Below are 22,991 nucleotides of genomic sequence, written 5' to 3'. Positions count from 1 at the left end.
ATAACTACTTTCTTTCTTTTAAGATTTTTAATCATTCCTTTTAAAAATGATACTAGAGATAAAAATAGCCTAATACAAACATATAAATCACTTATTTGTTTCAGTTACCTACCTTGAAGCTGTGGCTTCAAATTCACTGTTTTATACACAGAGTTACCTTAATGAGCATTGTTTGCCTCAAGTCTCACTCATTCACTACTGGTGCTGTGTGCACCCTTTGTTTCTATGAAAAAAAAAGGCTCCTAAAAAGCAATTAAGTGGTCAAAGCAACACCTCAAAGGCTAAGAGGGAACATAAAGTGCTACCTCTTGACGAGAAAATTAAAATCTTAGATCATTTAAAAAGTGGCAAGTCGCCTGCCAAAGTGGACTGGTAAGGTTGATAAGAATAAACTGAACATTCATAAAATAAAGCAGAAAGAAGTCAAAATTTGTGAAAGTGTTAGTGCTGCCCTTACAATGGCAAAAATGGTCTCTCTGGTTCGTGATAAAGTGCCTGCAAAGACTGAGAAAGCATCAAGTGTGTGACTAGAGGACATGTCACAGAAGCATATCCCCGTCGAAGGCAAAACAATGTGTGAAAAATCACTTGGCCTCTATGAGCACTACTGTGAGGGGGTTGAGGAGAGCTGAAGAGAGGAAGTTTAAGGCTAGTAAAGGATGGTTGGCTAGCTACGTAAAGTGCTACAGTCTTAAGAACTTAAAGATCACAGGAGAATCGGCATTCCCAGAAGAGCTCAAGAAACTCACAAAAGAGAAAGGCTACCTTCCACAGAAAGTCTTCAACTGTGATGAAACAGGCTTGTTCGGGAATAAGATGTCCAATCATGCCTACATCCATAACAGTACCAAGCAGGCCCCGGGGGCTCTAGGCCTGGAAAGATAGCTTTACTGGTGCTGTGTGGCAACACAGCAGGTCACATGATCAAGCCAGGCCTCATCTATGAAGCAAACAATCCCCAGGCCCTTAAAAACAAAAACTGCCTGTGTGTTGGCAATTCAACAAGAAGGCTTGAGTGACAGCCATCTTGTTGAGATGGTTCTACCAGTGCTTCATTCCTGAAGTGAAGAAATACCTCAAAGAGAAGGGGCTGCCAATAAGGTCCTCCTCACAATGCTCCCAGCCATCCCCAATGTCTCTGCTTTGCCAACGAGAACATGGAAGTGATGTTCCTGCCTCTTAACACTACCTCACTACCACAGCCACTTGACCAATGGATCATCAAGTGCATTACTGAGGTGACTTACACCCACCTCACCTTCGGGAGGATCCCTGCTGCCCTTGATACTAACCCTGACTTCAGCATCATGGATTTATGGAAGAGCTTCACAACTGTAGATGAAACTGTCCTTATTGCAGAGGCTGCAGATGCCCTAAAGCCCAAGACAGTCAATGCATGTTGGAAGCCATTATGGAGTGGGGTAGTCAGTGACTACCCATTATTGATGCAGAAGTCAGGAATATCTTGAGTGTTGCAAGTGAAGTTGGTGGAGAAGACTTCACTGACATGATTTGAGGACGACAACAAGGAACACATAGAAAAACATAGAGAAACCTTTCCCAACTAGGAACTCAAAGATCTACTGAAATCCTTGACAGATGATGATGATGATGATGATGCAGCAGAAGATCTAGAAGAGGCAGGGCTATCAATCTGGACACTTGAAAACTTTGCAGCAGTTTTTCAAAAGGTGGAATTGTTAAAGGATATGATCCTGAGTACATCCTCCAATGGAATGAAGCCTCTGTGTCACCCGAGGGATAACAACATAAGTACAACCACTGCAAGATTTGTTTGATGATGCAAAGAAGAGAAGAAACAGCTTACAACAATGTTTCTAACTAAAGCACCTGCAATTGTGAAGCCTTGATCTTCAATACTTCAAGACCCTCAGCTCTCAACCTCCACACATCAAGACATCATTATTATTGGACCTCCTTCAAAGTACCAACATCTGCAATTAGAAGCTGGTTCTTCCAACACAGATGTCGTGTCAGCAGGTTCAAGTTAGCCTGATGTCTCACTGCTTACCTACATGCTACACATCTGTCGCCTCACCATAGGCATCAGACAGCAATCATCATCATCATCATCATCATCATCATATGACAGTTAACAAAAGAGAAGAACCAGGGTTTTGGTGAGTGTTAACACAGTGTGTGTGAGAAAAAGAATAAATTTATATTTTCTCTATTTATAACTATATTTTCTATATGTACTTATATTTTAAACATTCTATGTATTTCTCTTTCATTAAATGAAAGCAGTCCGTACGTGCTGAAAGGAAGAAAATACTATGTTGTTGCTAGTGCGTACTATGTAGTTAGGTCTATGATGAGTGTCTCTGTACTGAACCTGTAGACTTTTTTCTTGTCATTATTCCTTAAACAATACAGCATAATAACTATTTATGTAACATTTACATTGTGTTAGGTATTATAAGTAATCTAGAGTTGATTTAGAGCATACGGGAGGATGTGCAGAGCTTATATGCAAACACTATGCCGTTTGATATAAGTGACTTGAGCGCCTGTGGATTTTGGTTTTGGTGGAGGGTCCTGGAACCAATCTCCCAAGGGCTAACTATATTTTACTATAGCTCTCGAAAGAGCTTATTACATTAGGCTTGTGTTTTTGCATATCATCTGCTAGCAACATAAGCAAACCATCTCTTGAATATAGCATCTCACACGAAATTATTAGCACTGCTCTCACACTTAAAAACCAACTTGCTGGATATGCTATAAAATAGTCCATATTCTGTAAAAAATGTCAATATCATGAAAGACAAAGAAAAGTTGGGAACTTTTCTGGATTAAAGGAGAACAAAGATATGACAATTACATGAAGTAATAGATTCTGTATTGGATGCTCTACCTTATCCCAACCCCCCAAATGGCCAAAAATAATATTCTACAGACCAATGACAAAATTGGAAAATGGACTTAAGACTAATTTTATAAAATAAGAATTTTACTAAATTCCAAGAAGATTGACTAGATAATTTGTTCAGATTTTAAAATGTCACTTTAAAAATTAGCAGTTTAACCAAAATTGATAATTTATATAAGCAGCATATTTACTAATATATTAAGCTACATTTTCTTGAAATACATCTATAACTCATATTTAGAATATTCTAAATGGGCATACTTAAATAATATACCTTGTTCCTTAAAAACTATGGATTGAATATATCCCAAGTTCCAAAAAATTTTCTCTGATAAATGAAAACATCATTTAAGAGGTGTTCTGCCAATTATCTGACCTACTTATCTTAACTAAGTTAATTATTTTATATTAATTTACCTTAACTTAAAATCTTATTTCAAAATAATTTTTGTAACCACATTCAAATATAAATCTATCAATTAAAATTATACCACTGGACAAAGTACCAGATTCAAGCATATAAATCTCAACCTTGAGCAAAGAAATTTCTTTACTCTGGGAAAATAATCACAAAGGAAAGGCAAACATTAAATTTCTAAAATAGTTCCAAGATAGACTATCTTAAGTCTCTGCAATTCCATATATTTACCAGAATCAAGGCTTATTTATTAAAATACACACTTAACAGCAAGTGCACCTACTTGAATAGACTATTTTAAACAGTAAAAGTAAGTAATACCAGATTTCCTTTTTGATTCTGAACCATAAAGATAAAAGCTCAGTGTTACACAAGGACTTAATTTCAGAACAAGACAAAATTAAAAATTTCTGAGAGGTCATATAGTTTGAAAGTAAAAGGATTAATAATATTTTAACAATGTGGAAGGAAGTAAAGAGAAACCTTATCTTACTCTGTTCAATTTTTCTAAACGATTTAATATTAAATTGAGGCACTGATCTGAAATACTTAAGTGTTTACAGCTCCAAATATTTTACTTAATCAAAAAATATATTGTGCATTTGACATCTATTTTTTCAAAAAGACAAATCTGATGGATCAAACAGGTCAATCTAAAAAAAAAAAAAATCAATTATATAACACCTCAATATTTGTATGAAAAAGTTTGAGGTAGGCTGGGAAATGGTGTGTTTGGAAGCAGAATAATCTTTTGAAGGTGGAGAATATGGGCAGTAATCCCTTTTCAAATACAAGTACATTTTCCATCCATCTAATTGCATTTGAACTGCTACCACAAATCAAAATAGACTACTTCAAGATTCATTTCCATTGCTTTCCTTACCTATTCTTCCTTAATAATCTAATTAAATGTGTAAGTGTTTATTTTCTTGAGTAAGAATATGAATAAAAGCAGAGACAAGAAGCAGAGCAAATATTTTAAATTTTAAAATGAATAAATAAAATTAAAGGTCCTGGCTAAAAGGAGGAGATGTTAACTGCTTGTTTTTCTTGGCAATACTTGTATGTCACTGAATGTCTAAATAAAACATAAACTTTCTATTCTTATTTAGGAAAAGAATACATTTCTTGGAAGATAATTCCACAACCAAGGAAATAATAAACTAGTTTCAATCAATAATCAATTGTATATTGGCAAAGTAAGTAACTATGGTACTTTTATTACTGAATTTGTAAAAACTAATACTCATTGTCAAGTATCTATGGACTTGAATAATTCATCTATCTGCCTTTCTTCAAATAACTACTGTCTGAAATTCTAATGTTTGAGAAAAACATTAAAAACACATAGAAATTCAATTAATCGTATTCAGATCAGAATATTGTCATGAAACTGCTAGCCTTTGCCCTATCATTTTCAGTTACAGGTTATTAAAAGAAAAAAATGTACTTTCACAGTTGAAAACAAAGGGATAATGAAAACTTTTATTCTATGTTATAGATGACTACATAGTAACAAATTAGGGGCCCCCCCAAAACAACTAAATGTTTCTCAAATAATTTTAAGAAAAAAATCCATCAAACTCACACCTATATATATATTAGGGAAGAATAATTTCAAATATTCCAATTGAACCTTATTATTTAAACTGATAATGATAAAATAAGTAAACAAAAGTATTCATCCACTAAGATATTTCAAAGGACTAGTTACAGTGTGATTTACCTGAGTCATTTCGTAGATAAGATGACATGGCTGGGATGAGGCAGGACTGACTGAGAAGCTCTAGAAGAACAGACGGAAGGGCATTACTGTTCTGTCCTCTACTCTCGTGAGATGACTGAGCTTCTCCATTTACAGCACCACTTGCAGGATTTATATAACTTGCAAGAACCTAAAAATAAAAATTGTTGGATTTAAACTGCGTTCTAGCTTCGTAGTTTAAAGGCCATATTTTATGTTAGTCAATCTGAATACCAAGAGAATATATTTTCAACTCAATCAATGCCTCATACTACATGTTTTAAAAATGACGTTTTTTCTTTAGATTTTCAAAAGAGGGTATGCTTTGCATGATGATGTAGTGTATGACCAGACATACAGAAGCAATCCACCTAAGAACACGAACTTAAAAGCTTAGTAGCAACTCTGAGATTATTTATTTCATTGAATAGATTCAGTTTATAGTTTGAGGGTGATGGAATCTTAGAATTTTATACAAGAATAAGCTTATCATCCGAGAACTGCAAAAATTATGTTCAAAGACTTCACCAATGCTCTAAAAAAAAAAAATGGACAACTAATTTTAGTCAATTAGTTGATGCAGGAACAAAAGCTAATCTTTAAGAACGTACTCCTCTCATTTCTGTGGTACTGAAGACTTTATAAGCTAGTTCACCTTGCCCAGTTCTAGAAAACTTATACAACAATGTGAGAAACAAAGATATAAAAAATAGATTTTTTTTAAAGAGTCCAGATATATCACTTTAGATGAGAAGTTGACCAGAAGAAAGTAGACATGGCACATTCCAGTTATTTGATAATTTCATCTTTGTCACTTTCCTCTCACTGAAGAAGCTAACTAAGAGGGAAGAATTTAGAGTTACAAGTAGGGAAGAGAAATCTTTGTCCAGTATCTTAAATGTACTGAGAGCAAGGAGTACAATGGGCTGTATAAAAGTAGCTTAGGATGAGATGGATAGTCAACAATAGTTAAAAATCAATACAAAAAAAAAAAATTTAACTATTATCACTGACAATATCAACTTTGCAAATGTACCTGCAGGAGACAGGTAACATGTTCCTCTTCCAGCCTCTGTTTAGTTAAGGCTTGTTCCACATCCCATCCAGAAGCTGTAGAGCCTGTTCCAAAGCCAGTCCCTTTGGCCCAATAGAGCTGCTGTTCTTCTGTTGATGTAGGGTTGTGAGAGCTTGATACTTGCGGCTTATAACAAAAAATAAAAATGTATTACTATTTGGTTTCATTTATCGTCAAAAATTTATCAGTAGAAATTTAAATAGTTTAGCTGCTATGGAAAACAGTTTGGCACTCCTTAAAAAATTAGACAAAGAAAGACAATGTGACCCAGCAATTCCACTCCTAGGTATACATCCAAAGACATAAAAACTGATACTCAAACAAATACGTTACTCTTATGTTCATAGCAAGACCATTCACAATAGCCAAAGGGTCAGCCCAAAAGCCCATCAATGGCTGAATGGATAAACAAACTGTGGTTTATACATACAATGGAATATTATTCAGCCATAAGGAATAACGAAGTACTGATACATGTTACCTGGATGAAACTCAAAAACATTATGTTAAGTCAAAGCAGACAGACACAAAGGTAACATATTGTATGATTCCATTTATATGAAATATCCAGAGTAGGTAAATAAACAGAGACAGAATGCAAAGTATAGCTGTCAAGGGTTAGGGGAAGGGAAAAATGGGGAACAAATGCTTATATTTAAGAATAGATAAATGGGGACTTCCCTGGTGGCGCAGTGGTTAAGAATCCACCTGCCAACGCAGGGGACATGGGTTCGAGCCCTGGTCCAGGAAGACCCCACATGCCATGGAGCAACTAAGCCCATGCACCACAACTACTGAAGCCCACGTGCCTAGAGCCCATGCTCCATAACAAGAGAAGCCGCCACAATGAGAAGCCCGTGCACCGCAATGAAGAGTAGGCCCCGCTCCTTGCAACTAGAGAAAGCCTGCGTGCAGCAACAAAGACCCAACGCAGACAAAAATTAAAATTAATTAATTAATTAATTAATTATTTTTTAAAAAGGATAAATGAAACTTTAACAATGTTTCCCAGGAATAGCTAGGTTAAAGCATTTTAGGGCCTAAAGAGTCAATAATTTAAAATTAAACAGAGAAAACAGTGAAAGGAATAGGGATATGAGCCAGATCTTTTAGGATGGATCTATAATGGTGTCATATGTTTTCAATTAAAGGAAACTTCAACTGAGTAATGTAGACTGGCTCACCACTGTTTTGTCATTGCTAAAGAAGCTAAGAAATCTAATAATCACCTGTCAGTTTACATAAAGCATGCTTATTTAATTTTAGAACTAAATTAAACTTTGAATACATTGAAGTTTTTGTCATAAAGAATCTTAAGAGTGATTACTCCTTTGTTATCTTGAAGTGTTTCTGAAGTATCAAACTAAGATTAAATCAGAAAACCATATATATTTGAAGATTTTATTCAAAGTTTGTCAGATTTCCAGTTAAAGATAGATTTGTTTGGAGACTGGCTAATATCAGAATCACTGAAATTATTTTCCTAAATTAAGGGTTGAACACAACTATTTTTCCTAATAATTTATCTTCTTCCTTCTTATTTGGTGTCATTTCCTACAACAGTCTCTGTTAGGTGATGCCTTGATATTTTTTCCGTTGAGCTATTGTTCACTGTATTCCTTTTTTTTTTTGCCACAGCCAAAAAAAAAAAAATGTTAATGAAATGCCATATTTTCTACTCTGTGAGAGGTAAACATGGACAGATGCTTCAGTTTATTAAAGTCTAATTAATAATGGTCTTTCTAAAAAGTTTTATGTATTTTATGAGATGTCTTACACATATTTTTCAAATTTATTTATAGATATTTTCTTTTTCTTTTGGCCGTGCCGCCCAAAGGATGTGGGATATAGTTCCCCGACCAGGGATTGAACCCGCGCCCCCTGCGTTGGAAGCACAGAGTCTTAACCACTGGACCCCCAAGGGAAGTCTGATATTTTCTATTTTTGATACTATTCTAAAAGACATCTTTAAAAAGCTCATTTGGGACTTTACTGGTGGCGCAGTGGTTAAGAATCCACCTGCCAATGCAGGGGACACAGGTTCAGTCCCTGGTCCGGGAAGATCCCACATGCGGCGGAGCAACTAAGCCTGTGCGCCACAACAACTGAGCCTGCACTCTAGAGCCCGCGAGCCACAACTACTGGGCCTACGTGCCACAGCTACTGAAGCCCACGCACCTAGAGCCCATGCTCCGCAACAAGAGAAGCCACCTCAATGAGAAGCCCATGCACCAAAGGGAAGAGTAGCTCCCGCTCGCCTCAACTAAAGAAAGCCAGCGTGCAGCAACGAAGACCCAATGCAGCCAAAAACAGATATAAATAAAATGACACCTTCTTTAAAAAAAAAAAAAAGAAACAACTGAACCTACCTCTGTTTGATTGAGGCTAGAGTTTGGAACTCGTGGGGCATGGTGGCTCAGAGCAGACAGACAGACAAGTATGAGGTGTAGTGCTCCAATTTCCAATGCCATCCTCCGCAGAAGCACACCATCGTCAGTCGTCAAAGGTGTAGTGCTAAACAAGCTACGAAGGACATGGAAAGGAAGGGTTGGGAGCACATTGGCTGATGGAGATTGCAGGATATGACCTAGATTAAAAGGAGAAGAGAACTCAAAATTAAAAATATTTAAAAACACAATAAGGAACAACACACAGCTCACAAATTTATAATGGCAATGTAATATAAAATTCTATCATTATACTTATTAGAAAACAACCACAAAATAATACCAGAAATAGTGATATCTTAATCTTTAATAATAAAGTGTCTAGAAAAGCTCAGTAAGAAGACATCATATACATAAACTCCAAAAGAAAGTTGAAATATACTCATATGATATTAGTTACAGACTCTCAAAATTATTATAATCTAGAATTTAAGGGAAAAACTAACAACTAAAAAAGAAGCATTAAAAGTTTCTTACAAGAGTATGAAAGTAACTGCTTGCCTTGGAAGTAGTTTCAACCATGAATGCAAGAGTGAAACAATTTTGTTTTGTTTGCGATAAAGTTTTCTACTATGTTCTAGCTAGAGAGGAGCGTTAAATGTAAAAAAACAAAACAGAACAAACAAAAACCCACTCCTACATGAATGGGAGATGAGACAATTACTGTAAAAGTTATGTCAGAATTATGCTTTTTAATAAACATTTATTGTATATTCACTAGAAATAGTTTGAAATGACCTAAAGACAATTCTTTTCCCTTTTCAGTTTAGTGTTAAACCTACTATCTCGTAATAGAGTCCTAAAATACTGTGGTTCTTATCCCTCTAGGTACTTCAAAAATCAGATGAAGCAATTAGAAATTCCCAATCTACTAAAATAAGTATATACAATTTATATATGAAACCAAACAAGCAGGACTTATTTAGTATATAGACACTGTAATTTAATAACAATTATTACAAAAACATTTAAAATTATGTCAACATTTTTGAAGAATTCCATCAATATGAAAATACAAAAGAAAAAGTACATACAATGAATATTCAATAGCTTCAGAGTTATAGGATTCACAAATAAATTCATGTAAGTTTATTGGATTATATATACTTTGTTGTACAGGGTTTAAAAGTGTATACTTTCTAAATGGCATGTGAAAGATATCACCTCTAATCAAAACCACATGAGTTTAAAGTAAGATAAAAAATACTAATTATCAAATGTAATGGTTATTGAAGAATTAGAGGTAAACCAAATGAAAATGTACTTGCTAGGCTACCCTATGATTTTTCATTTCCTTCTATTAACACAACTGCCAGCCCAATGGAAATAATCACCATAGCTTTCTATTATTCTTCTCTATTATTATTATATTATGAAATAGATTATCATATAGTATATTGTTATAATATTTTCTTCATTCTGTTCTCTTTAATCTAAATATTGCTACCAGATTCACTGAAGAATTCTTTAAAAAGATTCTCATCACATCACTACTTCACTTATTTTAATAAATCTTAATTACTATTCAGAATAAAATCTGAAGTTCTTAAGAAGCCTTTCCATGATCTGTTATCAATAACAACTTTTTAAATGAGTTCTCAGTCCTGCTTTATGCAAATTTCATCAGCCAACTTATCCCCTCTCATATAATATGAGCATATAAACACTGCTCAAATCATTCCTTCTTTCTGAAATAACCATTCTCAACCTACATTGACAACTTCCTTCAAGGCCCCACTAAAAACTACAATGCTGTTTTATTCACATTGCTGGGTAGTAAGGAAATAATCTCACACTTGTAAGCCTCCATAATACTGTACTTCTCTCAAGGCTTTTATAACTTGTTAAGTCTATATGTGTATATACGTTCCTCATTGCTATTACTGGAACACAATAGCTACTTGATGGCAGGATCTAAATACCTGCTTCATCTTTAAATGCCTCCAACGATGCCCAGCAGTTTTGTAAGCACTCAATATATAACTTTTGAATGAATAAAGAAGTGAAAATGAAGCTTCTTTAGGATTTATTATATCTATTATTGGAACTAAGTTGCCAATAAGAAATTATCTAGTAGCTAAACTATGAAATAAATAAATGATGAATAATAGGCAATGATCTGAGTAATTTTACACAACCTACCTACATTAAATTTCATTAATAACACTAAACACTTACTTCCTTCTCCATCATCTGTCACTCCCAAAACCAAGCGAAGAAGGCACTGGGCATGTTTTCTTTCTTTTAGTAGCACTTCAGCATAGCCCGGAAGACGAAGAAATAATCCAAAAGCAGCCAAAGAATGGGCAGGTATGGGAGACATGGTCTGTACTGCTGACTTGATAGGTGGAGGTTCAGCAGCAATGGTTTCTGGCGCTTCATAAACTAATTCCCCTGATTGTTCAATAGTCACCCATTCAAACTGATCACTATCCTTTGGTTTCTCCTGAGTGGTAGATGTTACAACTGGAGCGCTCACCTAAAGAAAAAACAATTTTGTTTGGCTATTTGTATGTTTCAACATCAGATTCAAATTAAAGACCTGAATTCAAATGATCTCCTTAAAATATAAGAATATAAAAATCAATAAAGGATGTATAACTGATCACTTTGGTGTATACCTGAAAGTAACACATTGTTAATCAACTATACTCCAATATAAAATAAAAATTTTTTTTTAAATCAATAAAAGGACATGTTTTTTAAAATGAGTTACATGATACCATGAGTATGGTGGTGTCTGCCAAGTATCTCTACTCTAAAAATTACTATTTTCTCCTTTGTAATTAGTTAAGTATCTGTAGACAGGTTCTTTGAGACTATATAAACATCTTGTCTCGCACTAAACTTTGATCATTAGAGTTAGCATTTTTATGCTTGCGTGAAATAATAATTATTACAGTGGTTGCCAAACGGTGATTTTCTAATTCTATCATTCCTTCTACATTAGTTGGCACTGAACTGTACACAAAAACGTTTCCTTCTTCTCCATCTATTTATTCATTCATTTATTAATTTATATCCGTATGGATTCTAATTTTACTCTATGTTATAATCTGTTACTATCATTTTATCTGATGCCCAAGTAGAATCAGATTTGGTCAATGGAACCCCCTTAAAGCAGGCTTCTGTATCTAGGCTCATCTTGTACATTCTCTGCCCCAATCCTAGAATTTTTCCAAGGGGCACTGATTTTAGTGGAAACGATATTTTAAAAAGAAGATATGGTATATAGGTATGTACACACTGCTGGGGGTAGTCTGATTCCATGCCCTATAAGCAAACAAATCTAGGAAAAAATATATAGAAACATGTATATCTGTGACTACATATATAGACAAAATTTCTAGCCTGTACTCTTCCATATGCCATGGTCACGAAAAACAAAGGTAACAGAATTGTTACAGATTAAAGGAGACTAAAGAGACAACTGAATGCAATATATGATCCTGAACTGAATCTCTGACCATTACCTCCCTCAAATCATGCAAAAGAAATTGAATTTTTTTCCTTTTGTCCTTGAGAACACTAGTGGGACAACTGGCAAAATGTGAATAAGATCTGTTCACTGACTTACTTTACTGTTAACTGCAGGTAACATTTTCTTATTTCTTTGCATGTCTGGTAATTTTTCTATTATACACCGTACACTGTTGATGAGATGTTGTAATAACTCTTAATTCTATAATCACACTCTGCAATGTGTTCAGTTTTACTTTAGAAAATAGTTAAATTACTGATAAGTCACCTTGAGGCCTTCTGGAAATTTATTGGGAGAGTCTATTTTGGTTTTGCTCTTATTTCTCAAGTGAATCCCTGAATACCGGGATGCCATCTATACTCTTAATGTGTGACTCATCTGCAATCCCAATAGAAAAGCCAAGATTTTAACCTCTAACTTGGAAGGAATAGAACTGCAAATTGTCTCCTCCATGCTGGATAGATGCTGAAATCTCTGGACAGCTCTTTCACCCTTCTAGTTTTCCCTCAAGAATCCCATGTATCCATAATTTAGGAGCCAGCTATGGTTGTGCAGAAATTCATGTGCAGAAATTCACATGCAGAATTTCTGGAGCTGCCCCATCTGTGGCTCCCTCCTTTCTGAATTCCTCCCCTTTTAATTTCCAGCCAGGATGGAAGAACCAAACTCCTCTGTACCTTTTGCATGAGTTCTACCATCCTACCCCACAGAGACTGAGGAGTATTCTCAGGAGAAAAGTCACGTAGACACTAATCTCACCCAATGTGGTTTCATTCTTTTTGTGTTTAAATCCTCTTCAATATGTGCCTACTTTTAGTTGCTCTCCAGAGCCTTTAAACAATTTTTTTTTTTAATAGTCTGTCCAGAGTTTATATATACAGGAGAGTTAATCCTATGCCTGTTATTCTGTTTTACTAATTTACCTTTTATGGAAAGAGTAGTAATGGTTGAGGGAAATGTACAAAATTTTCTTCACTGGGTATAAAATTCTAGGATGGCCGATTTTTTTTCTTTTTACATTTCAAAGATGTAATTCCCTGGCTCCCATGGTTTCTGATGAAAGGTCAGTTGTCAGTGTTATTGTTACTGTTTTGAAAAGAAATGAGTTGACTGCTTTTTTGGCTGGTTTTAAGCTCTTCTCTTGTTTTTGTTTTAAGCAGTTTATCATAATGTTCTTAGACATGAATATCCTGCTTGGGGTTTACAGAGCTTCTTGAATTTTGGATTGAGGTTTTATATCAGTTCTGGAAATTTTCTTCCTTTCTGTACTTTTCTGTCCCTGTTTCAATCCACTCTTTTTCTGCAACCATAAAATCACGTCAGAATTTTTCACTTCTAGCTACATGTCCATATAGCTCTTATGTTCTTTTCATTCCTTATACATTCTGTGCTTCAGTTTGGATGATTTCTTTTGACGCATCTTCTCTATCACTAATTTTGTAATCTTTAGTGTTTAATCTGTAGAAAAATCCATCTAACAGTTTTCTTAATATGAAGTATTAGAAATTCCCAACCCATTCTATAAGACGGTATTACCCTGATACCAAAATGAGACAAAAACATCCTAAGAAAGTACAGACCAAAATCTGTATTCATTTCCTATATGGTTTGCTGTAACACATCACCACAGACTTACTTAAAACAACACAAATTTATTATACTAAAGATCTAGAGGTCCGAAATCCAAAAAGAGTCTTATGGAGCTAGAATCAAAGTTTTTGATCCTAAATATCAAGTGTTCCTTCTGGAGACTCTCAGGGAGTGTGGGTTCCTTGTGTTTTCCAGCTTCTAGAGGCTATTCACATTCCTTGGCTTTTGGCTGCTTCATCTGAACCTCTGCTTTCACAGTCACATCTCCTCCTTTGACTCTGCTACCACTGCCACACAACTTTCTCTATTCTTGGCTTCTGTTTAGATGGCCAAGGGGATCCATGAATAGTATGACTGACTTCTTCAAATAGCACTCTGTGTGACTGAATGCACTAGCATCTTGATTTTTCTGAGGCACCAGCAAAGGTTGATCAGCCACATCCTTGGCTTTTTCTCCAGAGCATGCTTTTCTGACAGCAAATCTCTAATTTTAGCATCTTTTGCAATCTGGATAGACTGAGAATTTCTCAAATTGTCAAGTGATGGTTGCTTGTTGCTCAACAGTTCTTTCCTCTCACATTTTACTATTAGCACCAAGAAGAAAACAGGTAACTTCACACTCAGGTTGGAAATTCAGCTAAATATCCAAGTTCATCACTTTACAAGTACTGCCTTCCACATTCAGGACATAAATATGCTAGGATTTCTACCAATAAAAGACAGGGATCCCCTTTCCTCCAGTTTCCAATAACATGTTCCTCATTTCTTTCTAAGCTGCACCATTAGTACTTTTAACATCCATATTTCTACCAACAGTCTGCTTAAGCCAATTTAGGTATTCTCTATGATACATAGGTTCTCTCTACTGTGATCCTCACTTTCATCTGGGCCCTCACTGGCAAAGGCTTTCCATCCATAGTTCTACTAGTCATCTGTTCAAGGCAATCTAGACCTCTTTTTATCATGCTCCTCAAAATTCTTCCACACTCTGACAACTACCCAATTCTAAAGTCACTTCCACTCTTTTAGGTATTTATTACAGCAGCACCCAATTTCCACTCAATATAATAAAGCATACTGAATACTGAATTAGGGAAGTCATTTTCATTGAACAACAATAATCTTGAGAATGTTGGAGTTTTTTCCATTTCAAACTTTTGGCTGTATCATTACATTTTCTAGGAAGAAATAAAATTTTACTCATATTTTTCTGTGACAGTCATCTTATATCATGGTTATATTATCTTAAAATAAAAATATCATAAGCTCTTTGAAGAGCAGGTTAAGTAATAACCATTTACTGAATAGGTATTATTGTGGATTGAACTGTATCCTCCCAAAGATATGCTCAAGTCTTAACCCCTAATACCTGTGAGTGTGACCTTATTTGGAAATAGGGTCTTTGCAGATGTAATCAATTAAGAGATGAGGCCATAATGGCTTAGAGTGGACCCTAAATCCAATGACGGTGTTGTTATAAGGAGAGGGAGATACAGATACACAAAAGGAAGATGGCCATGTGAAAAGGCAGGCGGAAACTGGAGTGATGCAGCTATAGACCAATGAATGCCATTAATTGCCAGCAATAACCAGAAGCTAAGAAGAGGCAAGGAAGGATAATCCCCTAGAGCCTTCACAGTGAGCATGGCTCTGGTGACACCTTGATTTCAGACTTATAGTCTCCTGAGCTGTAAGAAAATTAAATTTCTGTTGTTTTAAGCCACCCAGTTTGTGGTACTTTGTCACAGCAGCCCTAGGAAACTAACGCACGCATACACACACACATACACACACACACACACACCCCCAAGTAGATAAAATTAGAGAGAATAATTCCCCTACCTCAATCAACAGAAATATAGAGCTTGGTATTTACAACCCTCCATGCGTCACACTCCCCCCTCATTAATAACAGAACATCGAAAGTACACACCTCAGTGACAGTAACATTAATGAACAGGGGAAGAAGTTAAATTAATGTTTTAAAAACTACTTAAATGGAAATGGCACTTAAAAAGGAATAAAAGTTAAGCCAAAAGACATAGTGTATTTGGGTAGAAGTATACACTACTATTTCACTCTCCCATTTCCAGTAATATCCGTAATTAATATCACACCTTAAGAAGCACAGAAACAAAAATGTTACAGTGTGATGACCATGAAATCAAAGTAAATGCTACAGTGTGATACCCCTGGCAAATCTGCTTGGTCTTCAACATTTCTTTACCAAATTAATTCTTACAAAGCTCCATATAGGCTGAGCTTTGAAAGGTATATACGTTACTCCAAGACTTTAAGGGAAAGGGTACTTCCAAACGTTAAGTTAAACACAAACCAGAAAACAGAAGGTCTTTCCCGTGGAATGACATAATTAATTAGGAATCTTGTCTTACCTGCTGAATTACTTCTGGATACAGCATGGGTAGTCTTTCTGCAATAAGAGCCAGTCCACCCATTCCTGCAAAAACTTGTAACGGTGACTGAATGGGACAGGTTTCAAGTAAAGATTCATCCAGTATCCCATCCATACATTCATCACTTGGAGTGAGAGCCTCATCATCGGGACAACTACCAAGTAAATCTCCATGATCTAGAAGAATAATCCCAAATAACAGCTAAGAGAGGATCTATTTTTATAATACTTTTTCATTTACAAAGCAAATATTGTTGTCATCTCTCTACTCAACAGAAGAGCATAATTATCTTAAGTCATTCAGATACAGCTATCTAGGCTAGATGCTACAAACACGCTTAAATAACGTCTGATGTTGCTCCCTATAGTCTTACTACTTGAAGTATATGGTCCATGGACTAGTAAGCATCAGCATCAGCCTGAGAGCTTTTCAAATGTAGACTCTCAGGTCCCATCCTAGACTGTGTAGGAATCTGCATTTTTATAATGTTCTAGGTGATTTACAAGCATACTGAAGTTTGAGAAGTATTGTCCTTTAGGGCAAATAAGTAAAACATCAGAGACTCCAGAAAATATTAATGTATGTGCATGTTATGCTCTAAAGTATCCAATCAGGAAAAACTGAATAATGACAAAGACTTTTCTTACAGAAAACTGAAAATTATACCATATTGGTTAACTTCGAATCACTCACAGAGGAAAACCAAAAGTTTATGTTCACACATAACCAGACCCTACGAACATTAAAACAGACAAATGATCCTGCTGAAAATTTGGGCAAAGGAAATGTACTAAAATTTATTAAAGAGTACAAAAGGCTAATAATTGAATCTTTCATCATGAGAAGACTGACAATAAATAAGATGACACCATATCCACACTACGAAAATCATTGCTTAAATACCATTTATAGTAGTGAAAAATCGGAAACAGATTCCTTCAACAATTGTGAAACAGATAAACTGTTATATCCATATTAAAAATAGGCAATAAAATGCACATTTATAAATATTTAATTGAATATATAAAAATAAAAAGGTACGAAAATGTATGATCCCACTTTTGTTTAAGGTAAAATATGCTTATGAGCACAAAATATCACTCAATATAAATTATCAGTAAATTGGAAATTCTAAATTGGGGTTCTCACTTTGATTATAAAATTATGAACAATTCACATGGCTCATGCAGAAATAATATTTTTAAAAATTAGGGAATTCCTTGGTGGTCCAGTGGTTAGGACTCCATGGTTTCACTGCTGAGGGTCCGGGTTCAATCCCTGGTTGGGGAACTAAGATCCCGCAAGCCACACAGCGTGGCCAAAGGAAAAAAAAAAATTAAAGTAGAAATTAAAGCATATGGGCCCATAAAATAAGTGATGTTACACAAGGAATTAACATTAATTTCCAATGGAAATAATGGCAATTTTCTATATTTACAAATAACTCAGTCATAAAGAAAGAAAAGTATCTCAAGTTGATGTAACAAAAATGTACATTAAGTCATCAGCTATAGAAATCCCTGCCTGCTCAGATTACAGACTGCAATTTTAAAGAAATATCATACACATACCTTTTTCAGGGTGCAGTCTTTTAAAAGAATCTGTTTTTGACAGACTTGGGTCTGTGATAACTCTAGAACCCAATTTAACTGTCAGATCTATTGAACGGTAACCTTGAGGAAGTTTTCGGTCATATAGCAGAGTTAAAAGTTGGGCAAGCGTCATTTCAGCTGGCAATGGCTGGCCTAAAAATGACATAACTAAGTTAAACCTGGAATCCAAGAGGGAGACATTTACTTGATTCAATTTACTCAATTACTTAATGCTTTTACTAAATTAAATTACAGGTAAGAGTTTGATTCTGACACCAATTTCAAAGCAATTTAAAAACTGCCCACAGAAAGTTTACAAAACTCAAATCTACTTCTGACATATGTGAACAAAAATATCTATACAAAGTGTTAATCAGTTGCTAACCAAATCCCACCAAGATCTTCTGAGCCATGGTGAATAGAAAAAAAAGAAACATTCCCATAAATCTGGGATTGGCAAATCTTTTCTGTAAAAGGCCAGATAAAAAATATTTTAAGCTATGGAGGCCATATGGTCTCTGCTGCAACCTACTAACTATACTGTAGCATGAAAACAGCTATGGACAATACATAAATGAATGGGCATAGCTGTATTCCTATAAAAATGTTTTTACAAAAAGAAGCATTCGGTCCACCTGCGATAGTTTACTGACCTCTGCTTTAAATCAACAATGTAAAGCTAAGAAGTAAAATCCAGTCAAAGTTAGTTGGCAATTTGATTATAATGATACAGCACAAAAATGGAGATAAAATGGTTATCACCTTGACCAACGGAAAGTATACTGGTCAAAGAATATGTTTAGGTAGAGAAGAAGCTTAACTATCAGGGCTACATCTAAGAATTCCACAGCTAGAACTAATTCTTTAAAATTAGCCTCACATTGCATCCTACATAACTTAATTTTACTGATCATTTTATGGCACATTCATAACAAAATTTAGGAAGCAAGTAAAGTGTAAAAATGCAACATTATAGTGTTAAAAAGGGTACGAAATAGGTTACTCCCTTTTTGTTCTCACTTCTTTTGGAGGGAACTATAAGGACAAAGTCTCACTAAATTATTTATCTCATCAATAGCACCTGATTACACATCTGATTTGTATACTTGTAAGATTACTAAAATTTCTTATATGTTTTATCACTGTGAACACTACCAGCTAAGAGTTTGTGGAACAGGTGAAACACAGGGACAGTAATTATTTTGTTGGCAGCCTCTGCTCCTGAGGAAGCACTTCCTATTTTATCAGGCATTGTCCTCCCTCTCCTGGATGGTGGGCGAGGTGGTGTAGATGACACAGCACGTTTAGATTGGGATTTCAGCCCTAAAAGAAAAAAAATCACCAAGATTTTATATAGCCAACACATTCATGAAGTGTAAGTGTACTTCTACAATATATTACTAAAGCGCCACATTCCTAACGCCAAAAGATAGAAATATTTCTTCTCATTAAATATCTACTCTCTTGATTCTGTCATTTATTATACTCCATGAATAACTGGCTGCATGTGTAACTATTTTCCAAGAAAGTATAAATTAACTCCTATACTCTCTGAGATACATATAGATGACCATCCATTTACTAGAATGTAATTTTGTGCAAATACGTACAGAAAATCTTGTGTTCTTAATTTTTCTCTGAGATAGGATGGATTAAACCAATACATAGGTCTGCTATTTGAGGAGTAAGGTAATCTAGGCTGAGCTTTCTCTTCTGAACTAAGAATTTTGTTAAGGAAAATATCCTCCAAAATTATCACTTATCATGGCCATTTTTTCTTCTTCCTGCATCTAACAGTAAAAACTCATTTTTCAAACAATTTTCTTTTGATGATTTTTATTTTCTAATTTTATGTAATGAGCACAATATCATAAGTGAAAACTAGTGAATACTTTTTCATTTTTTTTTTTAAAAAGGAGGTTACAGGGACTTCCCTGGTGGTCCAGTGGTTGAGAATCCTCTTTCCAATGCAGGGGATGCAGGTTCAATCCCTGGTCGGGGAAGTAAGATCCCACATGCCATGGGGCAACTAAGTCCACGTGCCACAACTAGAGAGAAGCCCGCGCACCGCAACTAAGACCCGATGCAGCAATCAATCAATCAATCAATCAATAAGTAGGAGGTTACAGAAAAATTCCTTAACACTTAGTGAACTTTTAAGAGTATAATTCCCAGTACACTGTCAAGTTGAAACGAAATATCTATTTACACATGCTGAGTATCTGATTAAAATATACTAAGCTCAAAATAAGTTTAATAATTCCAGTGCCAAAAAGTAATGGATTTCTGGTGCAGTAATTGTGTATTTAATATTAAGACATCATTACGCCAGCTTTTTGCATTAATACTTATTACATGAAGTTCCTGTAAATATAAATTGTTACACTTTACAGAAACCCAAACAAAATCAAGATCATTAAAAAAAAAAAAAAAGCAAGCAAGCATACCTGAAGCAACAACAACACTGTAATTGTCCTGAAATCCATTTTCTGCCTTAACTTTTTCTTTCTCTTCATGGTTTTTCTTTTCTTTGTCATCTTTTTGTTCACTAATTAGTTTAGCAGTGATACTTGGTGTATCTGTAAGAAATTTTTATGTAAAATACATTGCTTTTCAAAATTGTTAAGAAGGGAAGCAATAAATATCTTGGGGACGTTTACACAAGATTATATTATCACTAATACAAAGGCAATGTAAATGGTCTGGAAGGAATGTTGTTAAGGAAAATCTGACATTCAATTCTCGTTGATTTTATCAATGAAAGGGACTCATCACTCTCCTTAGGTCAGGATACTTAAATTCCAATCTCTAGAAAATATTACGTATTACAATAGTACTACCTCTAGAGGCAGTTTTGAAAACCATTATCAAGAGCATTTGCTTTATTGTAGGCATAGTTCAATCTGTTTGCCACATAACATCGATTTCAGTCCTCACAACGTGCAAACCAAGGAAGAATATTATTTTCAAAATAGGGAAACAGCCTTATTAGCAAGGTTACTCATACAACCTGTAAAGGGCAATATGAAATTCAAGCTCAGGACTCCTCCTAATGCATTATATTAGACTTCTATTTTTTCTACAAATGGGAGTATAAAGGAACAAATTTAAGTAACAGAGGTTTCTGGTTTTGTTTTATTTGGTTAGGAATCTTACATAAAGTGATATATTTTACAAGTACTTTAAGAATGAATACTAAAGGGCTTCCCTGGTGGCGCAGTGGTTGAGAATCTGCCTGCCAATGCAGGGGACACGGGTTCAAGCCCTGGTCTGGGAAGATCCCACGTGCCGTGGAGCAGCTGGGCCCGTGAGCCACAATTACTGAGCCTGCGCGTCTGGAGCCTGTGCTCCGCAACAAGAGATGCCACGATAGTGAGAGGCCCACGCACCGCGATGAAGAGTGGCCCCCGCTTGCCACAACTAGAGAAAGCCCTCGCACAGAAACGAAGACCCAACACAGCCATAAATAAATAAATAAACAAATACTTAAAAAAAAAAAAAAAAAAGTTGGCCCTGTAACTCACTAGCTATGACCTTGGGCAGTCCTTTAAAAAAAAAAAAAGAATGAATACTAAAGACTTTCATAGATAGTTATTACTCTGAAATCATATTTTCTTTCATGCTTTTGAATATGGCATGCTATTATAAATCATGAAATAAATGATGACCATACAGTGATCTTATTTAACCATTAAGAAGCTCAAAAAGCTGGATGAACTGTTCTAATATTAAGAATGTTTTTCACTAAGTGGATATGACTGATACAGGCTCTCTTTTTACTTTTCTAACTTAACACAATTATGATCCAGTGCTTTATTATAATGTTAAGGTGAAATGATCAAGTGATAAAACAGCATCTTTTGTATTATTTCCTATTTTGTAGCTTTCTTTGAATATCTGAAAATATCCCTGTGATCTCAATTTCTAGAACCTCTTCCAAACTACAGATTGCCTTTAGACCATTTCTATTTTTGTGAAATTAAAAAAAAAAAAAATTTAAACACTGTAAATACAGCAGCTCCCCCTTAATCCATGGTTTCATTTTCTGTGGTTTCAGTTACTTGCGGTCTGAGGATATTAAATGAAAAATTCCAGAAATAAACAACTCATAGCTTTGAAATTGCTTGCTGTTCTGACTATAATGATGAAATCTCACTGGATCCATCCCACTTGGAATTCCCAACCATGTCATTGTCAGCTCTGACATTCAGTCATGGATGTCAGTCGTCATGGCTGGATAACCCAGGATCACCCAAAGCAGATGATCCCTCTTCTGTTCCTCCTTTGGATGTATTGTTAGAAGGTCAAAAGTAACCTAAGCCTATGTTCCCAATGCCTATGTCATTCACCTCACTGCACCTCATCACGTAGACATTTTATCATCTCTCATCATCACAAGGAGGGTGAGACAGTACAGTAAGATTATTTTGAAAGAGAGAGACCATATTCACCTAACTTTTATTACAGTATATTAGGTAATTGTTCTATTTTATTATTAGTTATTGTTGATCTCTTACTGTGGGCACAGTAAGAGATTAACATACATTACCATATTTATCATAGATACGTATGGATAAGAAAAAACATAGTATATACAGGGTTCGCTACTGTCTGTGGTTTCAAGCATCAGCTGGGGGTCTTGGAATGTATCCCCTGCAGATAAAGGGGGACTATTGTAATAAATACATAATGCAACAATACATTTTACTTTCTCAGAAAAACAAGCAAGTAACCCCAAATGGCAAAAAGAGTTACACAAGTCAGAGGGAAATATTTAAGTAATAAAAAATTCACACAATCATAGTTCATTAGGTGATAAGAATTTATATTCTTTATTTTTATATTACTTTGTTATCTAAGACTCCTAACTAAATAAAAATAACAAAACAAGAATATATATAGTGTTATCAATAAATGCCATTCAAACACTAAAAGGTATCACTGAGAAAGATTTTGCTCAATTTACTGCTTAAAATTGTTCTGGTTTGGATTTCCACCTGTGGCCAAAATGAAATAACAAAGACCAGATTACTGTCCTACCTGAAATAACTAAAAATTAGGAAACTATATGAAATAAAGTTTTCAGATACTGGGCATCAGGAAGGCAGGACAGTGATTCCTGGGTGAGTGGAAACAAATGAAGTAAGCACTAGGATTGCACCAGCTTATTTCCTGCAATTTCCCAGACCACAGCTCAGCACAACCCAGGCATCACTCAAGGTGAGGATACAGAGATGGGAGTCCAGGAAGACAAAGGCAGGTTTGGCTGCAGTTCACAGGGCACAATGCCAACGAGGAGAGATCTACACAGAGAGAGAGCCCCAGTGATCTATAGAG

The 22,991-nt window shown here is 35.2% G+C and overlaps 1 protein-coding gene across 1 annotated transcript in view; it reads right to left on the bottom strand.

Moving 5' to 3' along the window:
- The window catches only part of BIRC6 (baculoviral IAP repeat containing 6), a 242,855-nt gene that overhangs the window by 72,202 nt on the left and 147,662 nt on the right, over window positions 1-22,991 (bottom strand). Inside the window, 8 exon segments of the mRNA XM_061168520.1 lie at window positions 5,038-5,206; window positions 6,092-6,256; window positions 8,500-8,717; window positions 10,756-11,056; window positions 16,042-16,238; window positions 17,634-17,807; window positions 18,810-18,977; window positions 20,102-20,233. Coding sequence (XP_061024503.1) covers window positions 5,038-5,206; window positions 6,092-6,256; window positions 8,500-8,717; window positions 10,756-11,056; window positions 16,042-16,238; window positions 17,634-17,807; window positions 18,810-18,977; window positions 20,102-20,233 — 1,524 coding nt within the window.

The sequence above is a fragment of the Eubalaena glacialis genome, chromosome 14 (genome assembly GCF_028564815.1).
Source record: "Eubalaena glacialis isolate mEubGla1 chromosome 14, mEubGla1.1.hap2.+ XY, whole genome shotgun sequence".
NCBI lineage: Eukaryota > Metazoa > Chordata > Mammalia > Artiodactyla > Balaenidae > Eubalaena > Eubalaena glacialis.
Note: the sequence above shows the minus strand (reverse complement) of the source record. Positions and strands in the feature narration are given on the sequence as shown.